The 22,991-nt window shown below is 33.4% G+C and overlaps 1 protein-coding gene across 9 annotated transcripts in view; it reads right to left on the reverse strand.

Moving 5' to 3' along the window:
- Nucleotides 1-22,991, reverse strand: part of CCDC178 (coiled-coil domain containing 178) — a 181,039-nt gene that overhangs the window by 51,206 nt on the left and 106,842 nt on the right. For 8 of the 9 annotated variants that reach the window (XM_048049361.2, XM_048049356.2, XM_066992901.1 and 5 more), the window contains one exon: nt 7,593-7,742. In XM_048049361.2, coding sequence (XP_047905318.2) covers nt 7,593-7,742 — 150 coding nt within the window. Of the gene's footprint in view, nt 1-7,592; nt 7,743-18,121; nt 18,478-22,991 lie in introns of those variants that run through there. The other variant, XM_048049360.2, reaches the window with a different exon arrangement.

Genomic DNA, 22,991 nt, shown 5'->3' on the forward strand with positions numbered 1-22,991 from the left:
TTGTTGTCTTAATACTAACAAGACCTTCAACCAAATCCAAATTAGGCTATTTTCTCTGTCTTTGTGAAAATGACTGATTTGGAAAGCTAATGGAAATCATACCATGCATCAGTTTCTTTCTACACTGTGTTTCAAAGAATAAAGTGATTTTGCTTTCTCACTCCAAATTTCTATTTAAGCATTCTCTCATTTCTTAAGTTAATCTTAGAATTAGTCATTAACATGTCTGGTAGCCACAGTGCTGTCACTTTTCATAGTATTTCTTATTATTGCCTGCATATGAGAAGGCACTTCTACCTGCTTTTCTCACGAGATGGGATATTATCTGTACAGACTAACTTGAACATAAAAAGACTGCTGACAAACCAACAGTTTCTGTGAGATGGTTGCTTATGCATAATCACATTCTCCAAATGAACTTCTACTTGTATGAATCCTCTAGTAAATAAATTATTCAATTACCATAAATTATAGAGTGGATATAGGATTGGAGCTGGCCAGCACCTTATTGGATTTCTTTTTACGTTCTGAATTGAAATAAGATGGACAATTTTTTTGTTTGTTTGTTGGTTGGTTGGTTTCTTTTGTGTGTGTGAAACAGAAAGCTTGGAATATATACGTGTTTATTTATTTATTTTTCAGAAATACAAACTTAGTATTTCTATGATGAAATATGTTCCCTGAGATTTCTGATAGACACAAGGGTCTTAACAGTTCCACAAGCGATCTAGACTTGAGGGAAGTAATGAAAACTGAGAAGAATAATGATCGTTAGAACAAAAAGGTGTTATGATATCTTGACTTCCAATCTCTATGACAATTTAAAGGACTCATGGCATACAAGTCTTTCCCAACTGTCTTTAAGCTTATGAGGCAGACTTGTGTCCTCAAATACTGTGTCTGCCACAACTTGCCTCACTGGGACAAGCTTCCCTGGGAGTCACCCAAAATGCAAAGAGAGGTTTAACTAAAAATCTATGCAAACTGGTTGCCTCAGCAACACAGGCTCCAGCCATTAAAGCCCTGGCTCCTGTAAAGGTCCTGGAGCCATACCTTCATGTGACTGGTTCAGAGTTCACACAAATGCATGTGGAATAGAAGCTCACCACAACCAACCAGTCAGTTGAGATTTTTTTTTTTTTTTTTCCCCAGCTAGTTCTGGTTGAGCCGATTTCTGCTGACTGATGTTATTTTAATTCTTTCTGAGTGGAAAGGTTTAAGAAGGTGTGATACAAAGTTTCTACCAGTTTCTAGAATAACTGTTTGCATAACAGGCCACATTAATCTTATATGTTAAACTATTAAGATTTTTTTTTTTTTTTTCAAGCATACATGCATGGAAAATGTAGATCTAATAAGACTTTAACATAAGTACCCCTAGTAAGGCATTTGAGATGAGTTGCAATGTAGGTGTGCTTTATAATCCCGAAAGATTTTAATAACTTTATGTGCTAAAAATGAAAGCAAAAGTATGATTTTTATTAAATAAGAGTATTTTGTTGGTTGTTTTCTGCAAGTGTTTTTAGTTAGTTATTAAATGTTAAGTCAAACTATTTTGACACCAAATATTTTTATACAGTATTTGTAAAATTAAGCTATAACACTGTGACCTTAATGACGCTCTTAATGTACGTTTGAAATAAATGTGAATGAACATGAATTTATGTAGCTAATAAGAATGTAAATCTCAAAACTATTAATCCATGTGGTTAAAAATGAAAGTGTGAAGTAGATACAAATATTTTTTGAACTTTTGAACTTTTCCTAAGGATGTTGTTTCCTACGCTGCAACCATTCAACCTGGCTGCTTTACATGTAAACAGGAGAAAGTAACTAAAAACTTTAGAGAAAAAATATTGATTTTAAATTTAATAATAGTAATGGAATAATAATTCTAATAATAATAATAATTCTAATAATGATAATAATTTAATAATAATAATGGAAGTTCTGCCTGTTTTTGATTAAATACGTCTGTGACAGTAATAATCCTAAAATCACTATGAAGTGTTACAGAAGAAATAGATGTTATAAAGGGTTCTGTAATCACATGCATGTACATCTCCTGATACAAAAACCCTAGAATACTAGGATCAGGGTAAGCTTTACTTTCTATAGCAAGTGCGTCACAGAATATATGCAAAACTAAGCCTTCTAGCTTAATAATATTTTCCTGGATATAAAAAAGAGTAAACACAGGACTGAAGATTATACCTACCACCTGACTGAGGACTGAGCAGCTTCAGACCAGGTCTTCCCTGCAGTTTGTACTTACAGGCACGTTAATGTGTATCTACATGTTAGAAGGTATTGTGAAGTACAAGAAGTGCTAACAATGACCAGCTCTTTCTACTTTGGTTAGTAAGAGGTGCTAGCATAGTCTGTTTTTTCCTATTCTGTTCATCTTGTGCTGAATGGAGTCTGGAAGAGGCATATAGATGCAGGAATAAAAAGAAAAACAATTCTTTTTAATTAAAGGTAGTGTAGTCCCAAAGCTGGGAAAAAATAAGAAAACCTTGACAAAAATAGGGAGGTCTGTAGCTTGTGTAGTCTTTCTATAGCTTGTGTACCTATTAGGAAAAAAGTGGTTTCCTGATATTTTTTCCAGAGGCATTAGAGAACACTCAATTTCAATTAGAAACGCTTAATCGAATTATCACTTTTCTGTATTTCTTACAGAGAAATAAAGAGATTTCACTTCCTGTAATGGGACACCTTCTTCTATAGGAACTTATTCACTTTTAAGTCCTACAGACACTCTGTTCTGACCAGCCATTGATATGGCTGGTGCATACAGAAAGAAGACCAACTTCTCCTTAAATTATCTCAATAATTTAATTTTGTTATCAAACTAATAATTTGATTTGACTGCCTTTTGTATTAATTTTCTGATTGAGTCATTTGACCTTACTGAGCTATTGATTCAAATTTAATTATTAATTTAACGCTTAAATTTTTAAGATATAATTAGCTCAATGAAAGTTTAGTACATTTGCATAATAAAAACCTTACTGAAGATACATTCTTTTCCCTATGTTTTTATATGAAGCTGTCTATTCTGTCAACCTATCATGGTGTCAAAATTCTAGAGACAGGAAAAAATAGTTAAGAATATTGTAAATTACATAATTTTGCTTATTAGCTACTATCTAGTCTTACTATATTTGCAAAAAGGAAATTTTAGCTCCATCACGCATTTCCGTTCATAATCAAACCATCTCTGAAAACTGGTTAAACATTTAATTTTAAAAGAGATAAAACTTCTGACATTTCTTCTATAATAATTTTAATTTCTTTCACACTGAATCTTAACAGTTTTCTTTTTCATTTAAGATTTGTAAGGAAATGGGAATGGAGGTCTTTTTTTTTTTTTGCCATAATCTTATCCATGCTTTTGCTATTAGTCTTGTGAAGATATGAAACAATCCAAGATCTCCAGATGAGTGAACTGAATAAGCAAAAACACCATTTAGAGACAGAAATTATTTTTTGTTTATATGAGAATAGTATTTTTTGCCATTAAGGTCAATGAATGGGAACCACAAAATCTGAAGGAGTTAATTGCAAAAACTGACATGTGCCCACTATCAGATTTATTTTATATTCTATTTAGTCATTCAAAACAACAGGGACATCATTAAAAAAAAATAATAATCCCAGCTGAGCAATATACTAAAAGTAGTAATATCCAAGAGGGCGGAAATCCAGACACATGCATGAGAAAGACATGAAAATATGTTATCTATAAAAGCGGAAAAGAACTTCACTTGACTTGCATGACTTTTTGTATCAAGCATGCTACAGCAGTCTTTTGATTCTAATATGAAGCTATAGTAAGGATCATTGCACTAATGCATGAGGATTTGTGATAATGTTGCAGAAATTTTACTGTCAAAACTGAACTGCAGTGTAATGACTTTTGTTATCATGGTTTCTAATAACTATTCAGCATGAATTGACCCTACATATGTTTTACTGCAATAATATGTCAGTTATCCAGAAAGTAAAAAAAGGAAACAGAAATCAATAGACTCTCTTCCCCCACACTCTCAGTATAATGTTGCCTCTTGAAGATAGCAGATCATGAATATGAGAATGATTTTTTACTTAAATTTTAAAACAATTATAATTGGCATGGATATTATTTTTAAATACAAGTCATGTGAACAAAAACAATTATCAAGGTTTTGTAAGACTATGACACTTTTAATTTTAAAGACAGATTCAGGTAAATAGCTTCTTAATATATGAGATGAAGACATATCTCTATATCTGGGAATCTACTCAACTTCATGAGAACAAATGCTCATGTCTACAGTACAACCATCAATGTATTAGCACAATACAATGGAAGTATCAAATTTTATTCATGGGACAGATGTTATAAGATTGTCCCATATAAAAAGAAGGATATGGTAAAGAATTAAGTTTGGTTTTCATGCATTAAAATATTCCTAATACTTATATGAAAGCCCTTTGAGATCTCCAGAAGAAATTTAAAAAGAACGTTAGAAACTTGAATGCTTCTAAATTAAAGCTCAAATTCTTATCCATTTTTTTTGATTTCAGAAGTCTAACAAAAGCATAAAATCTCCTGGAATTTGTTAAGGTGAAGAATTTGTAATATGAGGTAGAGTAAAGAAAACAAAGGCAGTAGTAGTACTATATACACACAAAAACATCTGATTACCAGTGCTTCATTAATCATGGGAACTGAAGAAAGCAAAGATGTTTTCTCACTTGCAGCAAAGCTGAAACTTGCATGTGTGTTTTCTACCAGGCTACTATCTGTTATAGCATGCTAAGTTCTCCTTAAGTATCCAGAGGAAAAAGTAACATCCAGAAAATGTCAGTGGGATAGAAAACCTTCTTTCATTACACCTCATATGTGTAGTAGTATGAAGAAAATCCTTCTTATCTCCTCCAAAGAGAATGCCTTTGCATTCACCATGCAGAAGAAAGTATACTTTTTATGGGCATAGCTCCTCTATTCAGCGATGTGTATTCTCCCTATTATCCTCCATAACTGCACCTTACTCAGGGCACAGAATCTTACAAGGTCATGACAAAACTTTTCATGTTACCAAAGACATTTCACCTGTCATCAAGATGGAGACTTTTCTTGGGCTGAACAAAGCAGCTATTAGAAGCCCAAAGCAAACCTACTTAATTAGTTACAGCAGTTACTATATCCAGTTAAAAATACTCCAAACGAATTAAAATTAGCAATGTGCCTTTTACATAAATATTCATAAAATTAGCTTATAATTTGAGCAATTATATGTATAGGATGTAAAGGGAAAAAAGATCTCAGGATTTAGGGAAGGGAAGGATAAGCACACTTTCTTCTTGAATGTTCATGTCATTGTAATGCATGTATATATTACAACATCTAGGAAAATCATTACTTTGACAATCCACCAAAATTGATTTTCTGTTACAGTTGTACTTTGCTTATTAGCAAAACAAACAAACAAAAACAAACTTATTTTTATAGGAGGTGTATGTAATCAACACATTTTTAATGGAAAATATTATTTCTATTTTAATAGAAATATTTTGTCTTAATATTTGGGCTAGTTTGTCACTTAACAAAGTGTAGAGTTATCAAAAAGGAGATTAGATTAGTTGTCCTTGTGATTCTCAAATTAATATTGCGAATAGAATTTCTCTTCTTCATACCTATACCGCACAGAGGACTGTCAGAAATTCTAAATATTCCTATCACTAATTTCTAGCACTAGCAAGGTATATGTGTTGTAATGCCGAATATAAGCTCTCATAGAACAGAAACTTACTCATAACCATTTTCTTCATAAACAAGGTTTTAAAAAGCCAAACAAATGATTATATGGCAGTGCTGATGAAACTAGATCCTGTTGGCATTGCATTGTAATTTTGCTACATTTTACTATGTTTATTTTATTGTATACAGATTGAGAAGGAAAAAAGCAATAATATATGCCAACTCATTTGCAATTTTCTTTACTTCCAGATTACCTCATTGAGATGTATGATAATATTATCCACACTATGTCCAGAAGAGGTAAACTGCTGAGTAGGAAATCTTTCACAAATACTACCAAGAACTATTACATTCTGAGAATGTGAAAGACAAATATTCTTACACCCAAAGGAATTAAACCAGATGATAACCTAAGACAAATCTATTTTTCTTTAGTGAAGTTTATAGAAACTATGCCCTAATTCCGTATTCAGAGAAAAATGTTAAATTCCTTCTAAGAAACATTTCTTCTTCTAAGAAACTCCTTCTAAGAAACATTTCAATACCCATAGCATTGTCTGTACTATCATATTAAGAGAACATATTTGACACTCACTTGGTGAGGATAGGAGATAATTTCTTCCATTTTTTAATGTTTAATCTCTAACTTAGTCTCCAGATATGGTTATCCCTAAGAATACATGACTTAAAAACAGTTTTGTTCTTGAAATATAGAGGGGTGTGTAGTTAACAAGAATATTCTGGAAAGGATTTTCTTATTGATATTTATCAGGAACAAACTGAATACACTGAATTTCAAAAGAGATTTACTGAGGTGTTATGTCAGAAAATGAGCAATGACTGAAGACATGGGTATAAGATATAAAAAGGATTGATAGGAGAAAAGAACTACAAATAACTTAAAGTTCACTTCTCATTCATTTATTTATTTGAAGATTTCTACATTGCACTTTTAGAAAATGGACTAAAATGTCAGTGTATCAGTACCTGATTCCTGTACAAAAGACCTGAGTTAATACACATTCTTACTAGAAATTGTTGATATGAGCATAAGATTTGTGAGTATGATGATTTCAATGCATATTAATTTTCAAAAACACAGATATGAAAGGCAAGCAAACAATAACCTAACATAACCTGGATAATATTTTTGGATTGATTATAGTTGTTTTTGATAGGATCTATTCTGACAGCAATAGATACAAAGCAAAGAAACAAAGAAAAATGTATTTTTTACGTGAATTTACATTACATTTCCACAACAAGGTTTTACAACACCTCACTTGATTTATGTTCCACAGCACTGTTAAATTCAAACAAAAAATCTTTTTAAATATAACTATTTATTCAACAGAACATTACACCTCACCACTATACCTCCATCATGGATGTTCATCAAACTAGATTTTAACTTTTTTCATTTTCGTTTGACTGTTTTCTAAATTAAAGGCTTACAGTGTCTGATTATAGCTGTCATAAAACTCACAGTTCCCTGAAAGAGTATTTCATGGAGAAGTTATGTGTAATGGTAAGATACTGGATACTATACTGGGTAATATATTTTTGTACAAAAATAAATATATTTCAGGTACAAAAATGGAATTATGAATTCATTAATAATGAGTAATGAATACCTTACATGAAATCTCTGTAAAATTTAAAAAACAAGCAAACAAGAAAAGAAATGAAAATAGAGAAAGTGTGAAATGCTCATGAAGAAAACAAGAATTCAAGTGATAGGTGATAGATTACTAACACATACTCTATTGCTATTAGGTAGCTGCATTGATCAAATTAATTTTAAAGAGGAGATAAATGAATTGAATGAATGATATTAGTCCTTTACCTGTTGATAATCTCTAACTGAAGCTTCCATCCTGATTCTATTGTCATAGAGTTCTGTGAGGTCTTCTTTACTGTTTAAGTAGCAGTTCTGAGAAATTTGATATTCTTGAGCTAACCGCAGATTTTCTTTAATGACTTGCTCCAGAGTGGCCTAAAGAGAAAATTAATTGATTACACTCACAGCAAAATGCCTTTCTAAAAAATAAAATTATAGGTCTTGACTCATTCACTTATGAATATCTCCAAAATACAGACGGCAAGATTACGATCTCAGTGAAGCCAATGGAAAAACTCCAAATGTATTTAAAGTGGTTAGGATTTTGCTGAATATGTTTTTACTAAAATCAGTGTTATTAATAAATAATTTGTTCAGAAAATCATGTTGTAAATAATTACAGTAGAAACTACCAGAAATAATACATCTTCTACCTTACTACAAAAGCCTGCTTTCTGCAAAGAAATTATCTTGTCTTAATAGCCAGGGATTCTATCAAATTCTTCACCCATGTTGTACTGTTCAAATATTTCCTTTTCCAAGTTATTTGAAAAACAGTCAATGCAATAGTCATGTATTTTCTTAATGATTTTAATGTTTCCTGATCACAATTTGATTAACTTGATTTTAAAGACTAATTAAATTATCAGCTCTCGTGGTTTGCCCCCAGGTGAAGTTGAACTTGTTTGCAGTGTATGCTTCTGTAATCAGAAACATTTCCACTGCTTTTAAATCTGACCTTGACTGAATTTCCTGTGGTTATAATGCATGACCTTCCAACAGTTTCACAATTTTATATAAGTTACAAGGGCATCATCTGATTTAATTTAATTTTAAAATGATTTCTGACAAGAACATCTGCTGTAATTGTTATTATTTTTTCCCACCAAAATGCACATTAGGGGAGGGAAGCCCACCTAGACTTTTACCCATAGAGTTAGTTGAATGATTAAATTTCAGTCTTTTGACATTTAGAATTTCTTCTGACTTCATACATATAAAACTGGATGGCTGATTTCCACATTACAAAATATTTCTTGAAATATGTTTTAAATGTATAACTTGAAAGTACCTTTTTATAACATGATGGGTAGTGATTACAATGCCACCCAGTAGGGAGGAGAGATGCATGAAAAAGATCAATGGGCAAGCCTAAAGCTTATTAAATTTGCATAAGTAATGCCTGTAATGCAAAAGTTATAGCCTAAAAGTTTCTCAAGTTAGAAGAGTTTGCTCATGAGTCAAGTTTATACAAGTGGACTCTTTGTCATCCCCTGTGCTGTGGGTACTCTTGCTGAAAAACAGAGCTAGTGGAGCTGCTAGAGCAGTTGGAGGAGCTAGTTCAGTATGGACATCACCATGAGGTGCTACCTGCATGGAGCCTGTTTATCCATCAGGAGTGATGGCAACCCTCTGACTTGACAATCCCAAACTGTCAGTGAGATGTTACTACAGGAGGTGGGAAGCAGCCACCTGACTTAGTAATTGCTTTACCAAAATCCAAAGAAAGGAATTTTAAATAATTTTAGTTGTATTTTTGATAGGGGAATCTGGTAATATTCCAGAGTTTACTCTTTCTACCTCCCTGATGCTCTTCGTCCCTTTGTCAGAATACTGTGTAAGTCAAAATATGCATGTCTAAGGAAAAAAAAAAAAAAAAGTTTCGAGCATAGATGTGTTTAGATTTATTTTCCCAGATCACTGATTGAAGGTTCAAGACACTCTTTATATGTGAATCCTACAGGAGCCAGACCCTGTTCCTGCTAGTCAAGCTCTGTTTGGTAGGGCAAAAGCGTATTCTTATCTCATACACTGGTGAAACAAACAATGTTTTAACCATACATTATAGCTACAATTTAGCCTGGAACCCTGGGGGGCTAAGGACCTTTGATAAAATTCAAACCTTGCTTTAGTATCTTCTCTGGCTTTAAAAAAAATTGCAGTGAAATAGTGGGCTAATAAAGTGTCAGTTCTTCTGGGGTCATGGTGCATAATGTTGAAGAAGCTTTATGTTTTTTGAGTCTGTTCCCAAGAGTGTAATTTGGTGTCTCACCTTTAAAAGACAAAACTATCCAAGGGAAATAGCAGCATGCCTGAATAGGTTCCTAGCCACCCTGTGGAGCTACTTTGAATTTGGGGAGTTCCCAAGACAGTTAGCATATTAACAATAATTTTACCTCTTCTTCCTACACAATGTCCTAATCAAGATATATCCTATTTTTATCTGTATTTATACATAATTTCTGAAAACTTTCACTAGAAGTTTGCCATGGTTATGCAACCAAATCTGAAAATTCTTCAAGTACAGAACTGTCACTCTATACATCATTAAAATACTAAAATGTTATTAATCTTTTAGAAATCTCAAAATAATAAAGGGAAACATATTACTCTTTGAATAGAGGTAAAACCTGTTTTTCAGGCTGATACTTTCATGAACATGAAATGTTCATAAAATGACTGATGTTAATATGCTGATATTCAATATCTGAAAACAAGTGTTTTCATCATTAACAGTATTTTCACATAAGCAATATGGGAAAGTAAAAGAAAAACTTACTTCTGGAAGATTAACATCAACATAGTAATTTTCACCAATATATATACCTGAGTACAAAACTAGTAAAGTTCTACTATTATTTTTTGCATAATTTAAAATGACATTTTGACAAATAATTACATATGAAAGAAAACAAAATACCACTTTCTGGATTTCTTAAGACTTAGTGGCTATGTTTGTATGGCCAGTTAAACTAGTTGTCCTGTCCCCAAAAAAGTGCTTCATTGCATAGCCTATGTCAGCTGTGGAAGTTAAGGTGAAATGATTCTTTTTCTCTAATTCACTCCTCTGAAAGGAGCCCTGAGGATGAGAAGGCAAAGAGTATACATCCTTTGAATACCTGAGAGTCACTCGCTGACGTTTCTACTAAGGATTTCACAGAATGTAGACAAGACGTCTTTAGGAGCATTCCATCTTTTTGAGAGAGAGGAATGGACAAACTGTGACCAAACTTGGTATGCCAGTATATACATTATACGTCTTTCTCCTGTTCTAAGACATCAGGGATATGAATCTCAAAACCAATAGTAAGATATTTAAGTAGACAACCCTGACATTTGGTATACCTCTGCCACTCAAACTTCTGAATTTGCAGACTTCCTGCAAATAAGAATAGTGTTCCTATAAGAAACACTAAGATTCATGTCTTTGTTCTTTTTCTCTTCAGCAAAACTTGAAATCAAAGACTTCTTGTACGTCAGGTTTTGTCTACAGGTATGTTTGAGCTCTTCAGGCATTCTGGAACAGATGTCTGAAATATGGAAAACATTTTTTTACATTTCTACATTCAAATGAAGTTACTTTCTTCAGTGAGAATAAATGTATAATTCTGAGGAATTTCTTGAAGACTTAAATGAAATAAAACTTGAGTGCTGAAGTAGAGAAATCAAATGAAACCAGAAAATACCATAGTATAAACAAATGAAAGAAGATATTTCTGTGTGTAGTTTAGTGTATTTTTATGTGGAGTTAAGGTGTGTGGAACATCCACTGATGATTATTGAATCAAATAAATAAATAAGACAAAAACAAATAAACAAAAAAAAAACAAACAACTGAAAGCTGGGGGATTATTCAGGAGAAATATTACAAAATGCTTGCCCTGTTACTATAGTCAACAGGGATGGAATACTGTCCTAGAGTCTGTCTACCTGATTCAGCACATTTTTTTTTTTTCTCTATCTCTTACTCAACACAGAAGCTTAATCTGTCTTTCTGGAAGAGCAAGAGGCTGGAACACTTTTTTTTGTGTGTCTGTTGAACATATTTGGAGTGGAGTTCCTGTCTGTCATAATACAAATTCATAATGAGACAATAAAATATGTGAGGAAAAAAAAAAAAAGTAAAAACATCTAAGTGCTTCCCCAGAAGTTTCAAAAAAAGTATTAGTACAATGACAGTTCAACTAGCCAATAGGAAAGCAGATGCAATGCCATGCAACACAATGATAAATTATCAGTCCAGTATCTCAGGACATACAGAATTTCTTGCAATAACTAAACTTTAGTCCTTTTAAGCTCCAAACAGAGATCACCACTAACCTAGTCTAACTGAGAGAGAAAAAAAGAGCAAGAGTGAATGTTAGAGACAAGCAAGGTATACTGCAACTTACTGTCTGAACTTAGTGTCTGCAGCACAGAGAAAATGCATTTCATGTTAGTCTTCCATCCTTTTATGTATACCAATCACTTTGTGTTGCAAGTGATCTAAGAATTATTTTACTATTCCATTTTGTGTGGCAAAAGTGTGTAAAGAATTGTAGAGACTAACCTTAGGATCAATGATTTTGTCCACATAGTGATATACCAATAAACAAGATATAAATCCCTGTAGTTTGCAATCATCATTTTGAATGGTCACTCTGACAGCAGTGTTTTATTTGAAAGATAAGAACAATTGATTTTGACAATCAGATGCATCAGCACAATAAACTAATTATTAAGGGATCTATATTAATTGCTTATACTACTTAAATTTGATGTTGTGAAGAATGAAATTGTTTTCCCCAAGCAGGACTGTTTCTTTTGCAGACATGAAGTATCCTTATTGGAGAACAACCCAGAATATGAACAGCAAAAATAAATTGCTTATCTTAAAATTACTGTGTTCACCCCTTCAACTCCAAAAAGCTTCTCCAATGGAGTTAGTTACATTTTTCCAGAAACATCTACTAGGTATATCATATACATGTTCCTTCCCAGGACATAATGAGCATGGCATTTCCAAGCACTGCACAGTCAGCATAATACAGCTGAAAAGTCTCCCAGCTGTGGAAAAGGGAAGTTACTATAAACCAAGCAAGAGGTGGGATTTTTTCCCCCTGTCTGAGGATATATTGTTACAATAACGGTAGTTTGCAAGTTGTGTGGGTTCTGCAAGTCACAGAAACTACAACAGAAGCTACACAGAAGTTAACTGAGTAGTAATTTCTGCTGCATTCACCATACTTAGGATTTTCTGTTGATGCTGTCACCAGCATTTGAAGACTGGTAATTTATGCACCAAGGATCTTGCAGCTACTCAGTAAATCTCCAGTACTGCAGCCCTTTTAAGGTACGCTGTGCAAACAGCTGAGCCCTTCTTGAACAAGCTCTAACACCAGTCAGGGCATTTACATTGCTGATATTATATACTGGGCTAACACAGATTCTGGTGGTCTCTGAGCTGAAGCAGGTGTTCTTCCACTGTATCTGCTACCAAAAAGCAAAACCAAGAAAAAACAACAACAAAAACAACCCTAATGCACATAGCTCAGAGTTACTGAAATTAATCTTCTGAAATAAGGTATGTTTTTACATCCATAGCATGAAATTTTGCTTTATAATATTTGGTTGGTGTCTTTGAAAATGCACCCTGAAGTATACACATAGACAGAGAAGTGAGAGATCATATTTTTGAACAATGTGTTAGAGACCATTTAGAACAAATTAATTACTCTTTAAAAAAGAGTATGGTGTAAATTTTTTTTCTGACATATTGCATTTTTCTAACCTGCAAACTAAAGTAACAATAGCTACAAGTATCTTTCATTGATAACACAGCAGTTCAAATGGTAGTTCCAACAGCTTTGAAAGAAATAAGTTGAGTTCTTATGAGTCAAGTGGAGAATTAATATGGGGAATAATGCATTAAATCATTGAGGAAAAAAATAGGTGAATGGCAAGCTACTTATATTACAAATAATGAATGCTGCTAAAATAAAAATGAAAAAAATATGCTACTAAAATAACAACATTACCAAAACAGTATCAGTGAATATAAGTACACACCTGTCTGTTTTAACATTACAAGTATTTCAAAACAAATAGTATATAACAAGTTTTGGGTCATGTATCTTCATGGCAGCCAAATCCAAAAAGTATTTTTGTTTCTTTTTCATATAGAGTCTTTTCTATGTATGGAATATTCTGAAATTCCGCAAAGTAATCTTTGGTACATGAACCAAATTGCATTTACACTAAAAAAAGATTGTGGTTGTAGAATATGCTCCAAATGCTCTAAGATAATTTAATGTTAATGCACCCAGCATCTATGATTCTATATGTGCAGAAAATCTGAAGAAAAAAAATATATGCAAAAATTGAAGTAATGGAAATATTTATGACGTATAGACATAAATCTCAGATCAATGCACTAGAAAAGCAGTCATTTTCATTCCCCCCCCCCCCCTTTTTTTTTTTCAAGAGCCAAAGGAAAAACATTTTCTTTTGTGTTTGGTAGTCATGAGTTCTGCCATATGGTCTTTCTGAAAACTCGGTTCAGACTCAAATGTTCCAATAATGATTCAACAGAACAGAAGAATTTTCTGCTAAATGTTCTTCCTACAGCTGTACAGATTAGCTGAATTTATTTAGTTTATGATACTTCTACTGTGAGATCTCAGCTGGGATGGGGGAGATTGGTCCTTATGGTCAGGGCCAACCTGGAGCCATTGTTAAAAATAGAGGTCACTTCTTGCACTGATTTAAGATTGAGACACGGAGAAATCAAAAAATTTACCAGTCCAAAGGCCTGAGCTCACAGGGTGGAGACCAACTGCAAGGCCAGGAAATGGTCCATACTACAAGATGCATAGTGACACTGTTTTTACATATGTGGAAGAAAAAACATGGTATCTAGTTTGGCTATTTCCCACAAGGGTGTTTTTCTCCAAATTGTATATAGTCTACATTATCATGACCTGCTACAGTTGACAGAACTTTGGGGACTCAAGGTGTTATTAAAACACCATATGAAAGAACCCTAAATGGCTCTGGCTAAACTGCACGGTTTTAAAATTCTTATTTTTACAGCAAGATTTGAACAGAACTTACAATTGATTATGCCTTCTTAGTCCTATTTTTATCTGAAGTCTGGAAGCCCTGATTACAGGGAAGAAACTTTTGCAATATTATTGTGGCTTAGAGACAAAAATATTTTTCCTACCAAGGATGGGAGAGTTTTGTCTAGGGCTACTTCAATTTTATGATCAGTCACGATCACAGAGGTTCAGAAGGAGAAAAGCAATTTTCAAGATCTTCAGAAAGTAACTGGATATTTTCTGTTTTCACATTGCAAAACTAGAATTTGTCTGTGCTTACACATGTTAAACATGTATAGCTCATGTACAGACATATTTAAGGGACATGCAGGAACTGAAGAGTTCCTAGATCTTGAATCAATATGAGATCAATATATGGGAAATTCTCTTCAATGACCCCTAAAAAAAAAAAAAAAAAAAAAGTGTGTTCAGTGTGTTCAGAAGGACACTGAAGAATTGGTAGCTTTTAAAAAGATAAAGAAAATGAACTGATGAAGACAGATCTTCATGACAACTTGTGCCAGAATTGTGTTAGGGCTCGGTACTGATTTGCTGGTGCCAACTTGATAAGTCACTTAAGCAAGTCACAGTCCTTTCCTTTCTTGAAATCATGGAAAGAGATTGGTATCAAAGCACTGAACTGGAAGTACAAGCATGATGACTTCAGGTAGTATGGGTCAGTGACTCCAGCACTGGTGTCAAGAATATAACTTCAGAAGGCACAGGAACAAATTAGTGAGTCCACAGAAGTGAAAAATAAAAAAAGTATTAAAGCAAGCAGAACACAAGTGAAAGTTCAAAGACAAAAAAAAAGAAATTGAATAAATAGCACTGCTGTTGCAGAAAATGTGAGTGACAACAGACTATAAAACAAAAATGAAGAGCAAACACATCTTGCATTTGATGCTAACTGTGAAAAAATATAACTTTAAGAGGCTTTATTACAAGTTAATTGGAAACAATTGTTATGGTATATAATGCCAGTAAATGTGGTATTGATTGAAGAGGATCTAATTCGATCCATTGGTTGTGAATACTAACGGAAAAAAACATCAATCATTCAAAGACCAGAAAAGATAAAAAAGCAAATTCATTAGAGAGCTATGCAGTTGTTAGCAAAATATTTCTATATCAAAACAGAAACAAACATTTAAAATATACACTTTTACTTTAAAATTAACATTTATGTTTTATTGAGAATAACGTGGAAACAAGAAATATAAAAATACTCCTTAGAAGGGTATTATGTAGTCTAAGACTTTAACACTGAATTTAGATTTCTGGTTGCAGATTTTTTCCACACTTAAAGTTTTTATTTTAAGAAAAGTAAAAGCTACATGTTTAACTAAAGTCAATCTATAAATATGATGGAATATAAGTTGACATAAGTATAAAAAAGATTTTGAAATTACATAGAATTAAGAACTTCTCCAATCCTACTTCTTCCTTTACACCTTAAGTTTACATGTTTTGTCTAAAAGGAAAAAAAAGAAAAAAAAGAAAAATTTTATGATTTCATTATTGGTTTCTGCATAAGATAGTTTTAGACTGTTAAACACAAACATATTTGCCTATTATTGCACCATTAACTTTTCTTCTATATCATCATAGTTTGATTGTATATACCTGTCAATATTTGTAGAACATATTAGGAGAGAGAATTTCTCTTTCACTGCTATTCTGGAAAAGATGGGAGTGCATGGGAATGTCCATTTATGTATTTCATTATGACCACTTAAACATTTATAAAGGTTCTCTATTTTCTTATATACTTAGGGATGGACAATTCTGCATTACTAGGGGAAAAGGGTAATTACTCACAGGAAGGTCATTAAATACATTCTTTTTGACATTACAAAGACTAATATTTTTGCATTAATGGCACTATGCAGAGTACATGAAGCAAATAAATAATAAACCTACTTATTCAAATACCAATGCAAAACCAAATGTTCTTTCAATTGTACAGAACAAAAAATAAAGTGAGAAAGGTATCAAAAAGTAAACAGTAAAACTGAATAGAATATCTCTTACTTACACATATCTCACACACAACTATTTTATGTTTCTGAAGTGACAGAAAGTTGCAAACCAAGAGATCCATAGAATAATTGTGCCAATTTTTGGTTAAATTCACTGGAAATTTAATTTTGTTGTTGTTGTTGCTTCAATAAACTAAATGTGCAAAATGTACCGGATTTTACAGCTTAATGTATTTTATTTTGGCAAACACTGTAACCAACCATAGACATATTAGCATTTAGTTCTGGCTTTTCATCCATTTACATTTCCACACAGTTAGAGGGATCACTATTCTGATTTTACAACCATAAGTTTTTGTAATTCTTTTGAAAATTAATACCCCTAACTCACTTTTGATGGCAATCAACATTGATATTTTACTCTAAAGAAATATCCTAAATGCAATTTTTTAGATTTTGCCTAATCTGCTACATACTTTGGTTCACTGACAAGTCATTTGGCTTCAGTGAACTTTGTCATAATCATAATGAACATGACTGACACCCAGTGGCCTTCTTGGCTGAGACTTTTTTTAACCACTACCGTTATTGTCATGGCCATTTTAACATCCATGGACCTATTAGAGAGTCCAGAGGAGGGCCATGAGGATGATCAGAGGGCTGGAGCACCTCTCTTATGAAGACAAGCTGAAAGAACTGCGGTTGTTCAGCCTAGAGAAGAGAAGGCCCCAGGGAGACCTTATGGCGACCTTCCAGTACCTAAATGGGTCCTACAGGAAAGATGGAGAAGGACTCTTTGTCAGGGAGTTTAATGGTAGGACAAGGAGCAATGGTTTTAAACTAAAAGAGGGTAGATTTAGATTAAATATTAGAAGAAATACTTAACCATGAGGGTGATGAGAACCTGGTGAAGGTGATGAGAACCTGGAACAGGTTGCCCAGAGAATCTGTGGATGCCCCATCCCTGAAAGTGTCCAAGACCAGGTTGGATGGGGCTTTGGGCAACCTGGGAGGTGCCCCTGCCCATGGCAGGGGGGGTTGGAACTATGTGATCTTTAAGAGTCAACTCAAACCATTCTATGATCCACAATAAAAGTACAGTTTCTGGATTTGTATTTATGAAATTCCTATTGGACTTCCCATATAGATATATAGTTTGATCCTAATCCTTCTTTCTCATCCAATTCTGAAATCCAGTAACTGATAATGGAGAAGTGCTGCCCTGTTTACTTTGATTATTTTTATAGGCAATACTGAGATAATTAAGAGGATTAGATTTAAATCTGCTTCTTGAAGCACTTACTAAAATATTTATGCTGAATAAGCTTCCTGAAAAGATTCTATTTTTCACTTCAAGAGTGAGCAGAAAAGAATTCTGATCTCCTTATCTGACGTTTTCCAGATTTTTATGTAACAGAGAATGCATCTCCACTTCTGTCTACTCCAATTAGAATAAACATTTCTAAAATTTCAAAAAAAAAGTAGTCTAGAAATTTTTCACTGAACAAAACAAAACATTTAATGAAAAAATGAACACAGTCTAATTTATTTTCTTAATGGACACTTTTCAAAGTAATTAGGTTTTGTATCAACATTGTCACCTTCGTCGGTAAAAATTCAGAAGTATCCTGTACTTTTAAAATTATTATTATTAAGGAAGTTAGATTTTAAACATAAAATAACTGTAATGTAATAGAATACCAAAACCTCAGTGATTCAGTCAGAACAGGTCTGCATTCTAGATAAAATAGATCAATAAGAACACAGTTCAGCTCTGTATCAATGCAATATTGTGGTTGTCAGTACAATTATACTTGTGGCTCAGGTTCTCTCTATCATATTAAAATCTTGCTGACTGAAAACTTGAGATACCACCTTATTCTCATTACCCTTCACTACAGAGAGTCCTTGGCAGAAATTCTTTGTTTATGAAACCCTTTATCCCCTGAGACTAGGAGTTTTCCTTTCATCTGTCCTCCTTATGGTGAAATCTGAGATCTGTCTTTTCATGGATACCTTCACTGTCTAAAGCATACAGATGGGCCCAAACTATAAAAAAAAAAAAACACAAATTAGGCAGTACACACAGATCAATCACATAAAGGCAGTAACAAATGTAGAGTGCCTTTAGATAGGCCTATGTTTTATTTAATGAACACATTTATCCGAGAAACAAGACATGAGATGGCTAGGAATCCAAAAGAGTAGAATCCAACAGGTTCTGAGTGAAGTTGCTATAGGCTGTAGGTCCTGCCTGCCTTTAAGGCCAGTGTGAAGGGGTTAATTTATAGAAAAAAAACAAGGATACAGAAAAGGAGCACAATGCAAAGAAACACCAATGCCCTAAAATGTAGTTGCACACACATATTGCCAACCATATAGTGCAATGCTAACAAAAGCTGTTGAGGATTTCCCCACTTGATAACATCAGATATAAGGTAGAACATAGCCAAGCTTCAAGACAAGAAATCTTCCAAACATTTATGTTATTGGCTACTGCATGTAAAGATGATATTTACTGGAGAAAAAATGATACAAAATATTCCAACATCAGAGAACAACTGCTACTACCAAGAAGATTTTAACAATTTCTGCTGGATCTTCATTGTTTAGTATATGTCACCATTTAAATGAAGCCTCAGAAAAGCCAAACTTCAAATGGTATCGTAAAATCTAATGCAGTAATTCTGTAAAATGAAAATATAATAATAGTTTATGTAAATCACAATATTTTATACAAACTATTTACATGAGAATGTTAAAGAATTAATAGTGAGCCTTCTTTATTAAACACTCATTTTAAAAATATGGCAACTTTCAGAAAAGAAATACACACATAATAGTAAAGGTAAATTCAATGCAACTTTTCAAATTAGAATAACATTTTATATTAACTGTTATAAAAAATCAAGGACAACTGTGGCAAATATTTTAAATTGAATATAGCTATTTTCCCTCATTAGAATTTCACAAAATCCAGCCAATTCAATACATGTGTGAAATCTGACATTTTCTGTATAAAAGAGGAAACATGGATATTGCATGTTCTAAGCTGAACAGTCTGTTTTTATTCATGTACTTATTTTCACAAATAACTGTTCAGGAATTATTTATATAATGAAAAATATTTAATATTATTCATATAAACAATAGATATAATAATTTTATTTACATATTTACAATGTATAATATAAACTATTTATATAATATATAGCTTGTCCTAACTGTCATTTGACTAGTTAGAAGTAATAAGGATATAACATCAACGTCAAACTGTTTTTTCTGATACCCAAGTCCCTGTTTTTCACAGTTGTTTTGTTTTCTAGCACTGCTCATTCATTTCAGAATCGTCATTTTCCACAATAATGGTACAGTACTTGTACTTGTTCTACATAAGGGCAGTAACCCAGTCTAGTTGGCTCATTCTTGTAGTTTTAAATGTAGTTAACACAACAGAGGTCACAGGCATGGCCACTGAAAAAGAAACTATATTCTTTTATTTTGGATAAGCCATAACTGTATTTTATGAGTATCAACCTAAAAGCATAAACCAGTATGTTCTATAAGTAACCTCAGAATCAAAACTACCAGTATAAAACAAGGGAAGCTACCAGCAAATAATGCTTTTTGAGAAATACCCTCCAAATGTACTTTTACCTTTGTCTATGTATAGATGCGCAGTCCCTTATAGCTAAAGATTTCTCCGTCAACATCATGACAGCATGGTCAGCACATAAATAAACGAAGCAAAGGGAGCTACGCACAATGGCATTTCCTCCTCAACTACCAAATACCCCCACACCAAAAAAAAAAAATAAAATAAAAATAAAAGATTGATCAGGATAGGAAAAGAAGGGATTTAAGGACGAGAATAATTTATATGTGGATTACAAAACCTGAAGAATTTCAGTGATCAGAAAGTAGTATCTTTTTCTATCTTTGAGTGATTCTTGTATTTGTAATGTGAATGCTCCAAGCAGTAAGTCCCCATATCCACAATCATCACAGAAGCAGTAGCTGAGTTCTTGAAGCAAACAGAATCACTCTATCACATGCTGCATTAGCTTTGAGTCTTCCTCAGTATTACTGCAGTGGTTGATGAGAATATAGATAAAGCTTCAGAAGACATTAAGAATAGAGGCGTTTTTCAGCAAAGCACTGTTACAGCTTCAGCTCTGATGAGTGCACTCCAGTGACAGCAAAAGGCTGCATTTGGGTTTCACAAGACACCTTGACATATTTTGTATTCAGCGTATACATTCATGCAGAGATGGCCATCTCCACAGCAGGAATTAATATGAACCATTTTGCACACCACTTTAAGAGTTTAGTGTTCCTACTACAAAAAGAATTCTCTAGAAGTCAAAGTGGAAAACACACTTAGCTCTACAGGTCTGACCTATGGAAAACCAAACAGAAATTCTGACTCTGTGACTTAACTGAAAGTCAGGAACCACCACAAGAAAACATGGAGGACAGAAAGACCCTATCTGTAAGAATGTCACCAAGAGACAGAAGAACAGAAGAGTCACACAGGTCTGAATTTTTCATTCATTCATTCTCATAAGGGACATGTTACATATGGTTCTACCTCAGGAAGGGCTAGACTTTGCTGATTTTGGAAACACTGTTTGTTTTATGTATTGAGGACAAAGATTTTACTGAAGCATTTTCTAGTACTATAATAAAAATGGGAATAGGCAATCACAGTGTATCTAACTACGAATGCCTTTATCTGCGGGTTCAAGCTCAAGATAGACACATTAGTCTCAGTTTCTCCAGATATCAAAATATAAAGCTTTTCCTACACCCCTCAGTCAGGATAGATGAAATAATCTCTGTCTCACAGAGGATCAGCACCACAACAAGACCTGCTTCTTTGTCCTATTTACAAATCCAATAATTTTCACCAGTGTGCTGACCCATCTGGTTGCTCCTCTTGTACATAAGGTGCTCATGTTCTCCCCGCTGGACAGAAGGTTGATAATCAAAATACCAAATTGTCCAATACTAGGGTGCAGTTATTTCAAATTCTGGTTTAAATGGTGAACTTTCAAAATCTCATGGTTGAAACAGGATACGGTACCACATAATACCACTAAGGAGTCAACATTTGGTAACCATGACAAGTGAGGATATCAGGGAAGAAAAATGTGAGAGAAAGGGAATCTGATGCTAGATCCTTTTAAAATATATTCTTAGTGCTAACTCATGTTTGTTACCAAGTCTGTGCTGGTGGTGGACAGCCTTCTGGGCCAAAGAGAGATTTTCCTCAAGCCATGCAGCAACCTGAATGACAAGACTCTTGAGGACAAGTTTTGTCATTCTGACTACTTTCCTCTACGAAGGTAGGATTTAAAAGAAAAAGAGATAGGGTACCTGCCTGCTGTGTGATTCTCATCTAGATCCTCAACAACAGGTGTAAGTTGTTTAAAAGTATCTGATCTTTATAAATTACAAGAAAGCATAATGCTTTTTTCAGAAAGTCAGGTGTGAGTCCCAAAGTATGTAAACACAACACTAAAAGTGCATTTAAAGCAAGGAATTCAGTGGGTATTGTTGAAGTAAACAGGAGACTTATAAGCAAACTGATATCATAGAAAAAACTCTGGCAATCAGAGATTGCCGTACTCTTTCATTGCCTGCACTGTTGCAACAGAAATGGCAACAAGCCACTCCATCCTACACTCCTGTGAAAGCATGAAAAGCTAGGGCATGAAATTAAAATTCTGGCTTCTGTCATCAGAGAACACTGTATTTTTTATATTCTGAACTGTTACAATCTCTAACACTAATATCTGAAATACAGTGTATTTGGTGACATACTTAATAAGACAGCACAGATTGTACAAACAGCCAAAGATGCTAAAAAATCTAAAGGATGAACTAAATTTTTTATGACTACTGTCTGCAGACAGCACTTTTAGACACATGGGTTACCATGTGTTTATCATTTCTACTATATGCTATAAGTATGCAAATGCATAAGAAAAATGTGTCATAGTTGATATTCATATCATATCAAAACAATGATAAGACAAAAAAATTGATAATAAAATTATAACCTAACTGTTCATTGTTTTCAGTACAACTGAAACAGGAGCTGTTTAATGACTTATTCCTCACATGCCATTCAAAGCCTACTAATTTATTCTGGTGATGTCTGCATTACCTAATGAAGATGATACACTCAGCTTCTCTATCTTCAAATTCTTTCCTGCTGCTATCTAATATTTTAATTTAAGCATTGAAAATACACCCATTGTTTTTGTTCTACAAATCAGTGCATTTCAGTTCATTTTCTATATATCAATTTCAGGGAGAGGACCGCAGTTACTTGGAATTCACAGAGTATACTGTCTTTGAAAATTCATATACTTGGGGGAACATTATATATCTGGAACTTGATACATAACATTACTTATCATGGTGTCACACAAAAATCCCCATATGTTTTTTGTCCCCAGTTCTTTTCCAGTAACACCTGAGTAAAATAGCTACATTTGAGGGAAAGGGAGCAGGAGTGAGTAGGAATGTCTAAAAACCATATACACATAGAACAG

This window comes from Anser cygnoides, chromosome 2, assembly GCF_040182565.1.
Source record: "Anser cygnoides isolate HZ-2024a breed goose chromosome 2, Taihu_goose_T2T_genome, whole genome shotgun sequence".
NCBI lineage: Eukaryota > Metazoa > Chordata > Aves > Anseriformes > Anatidae > Anser > Anser cygnoides.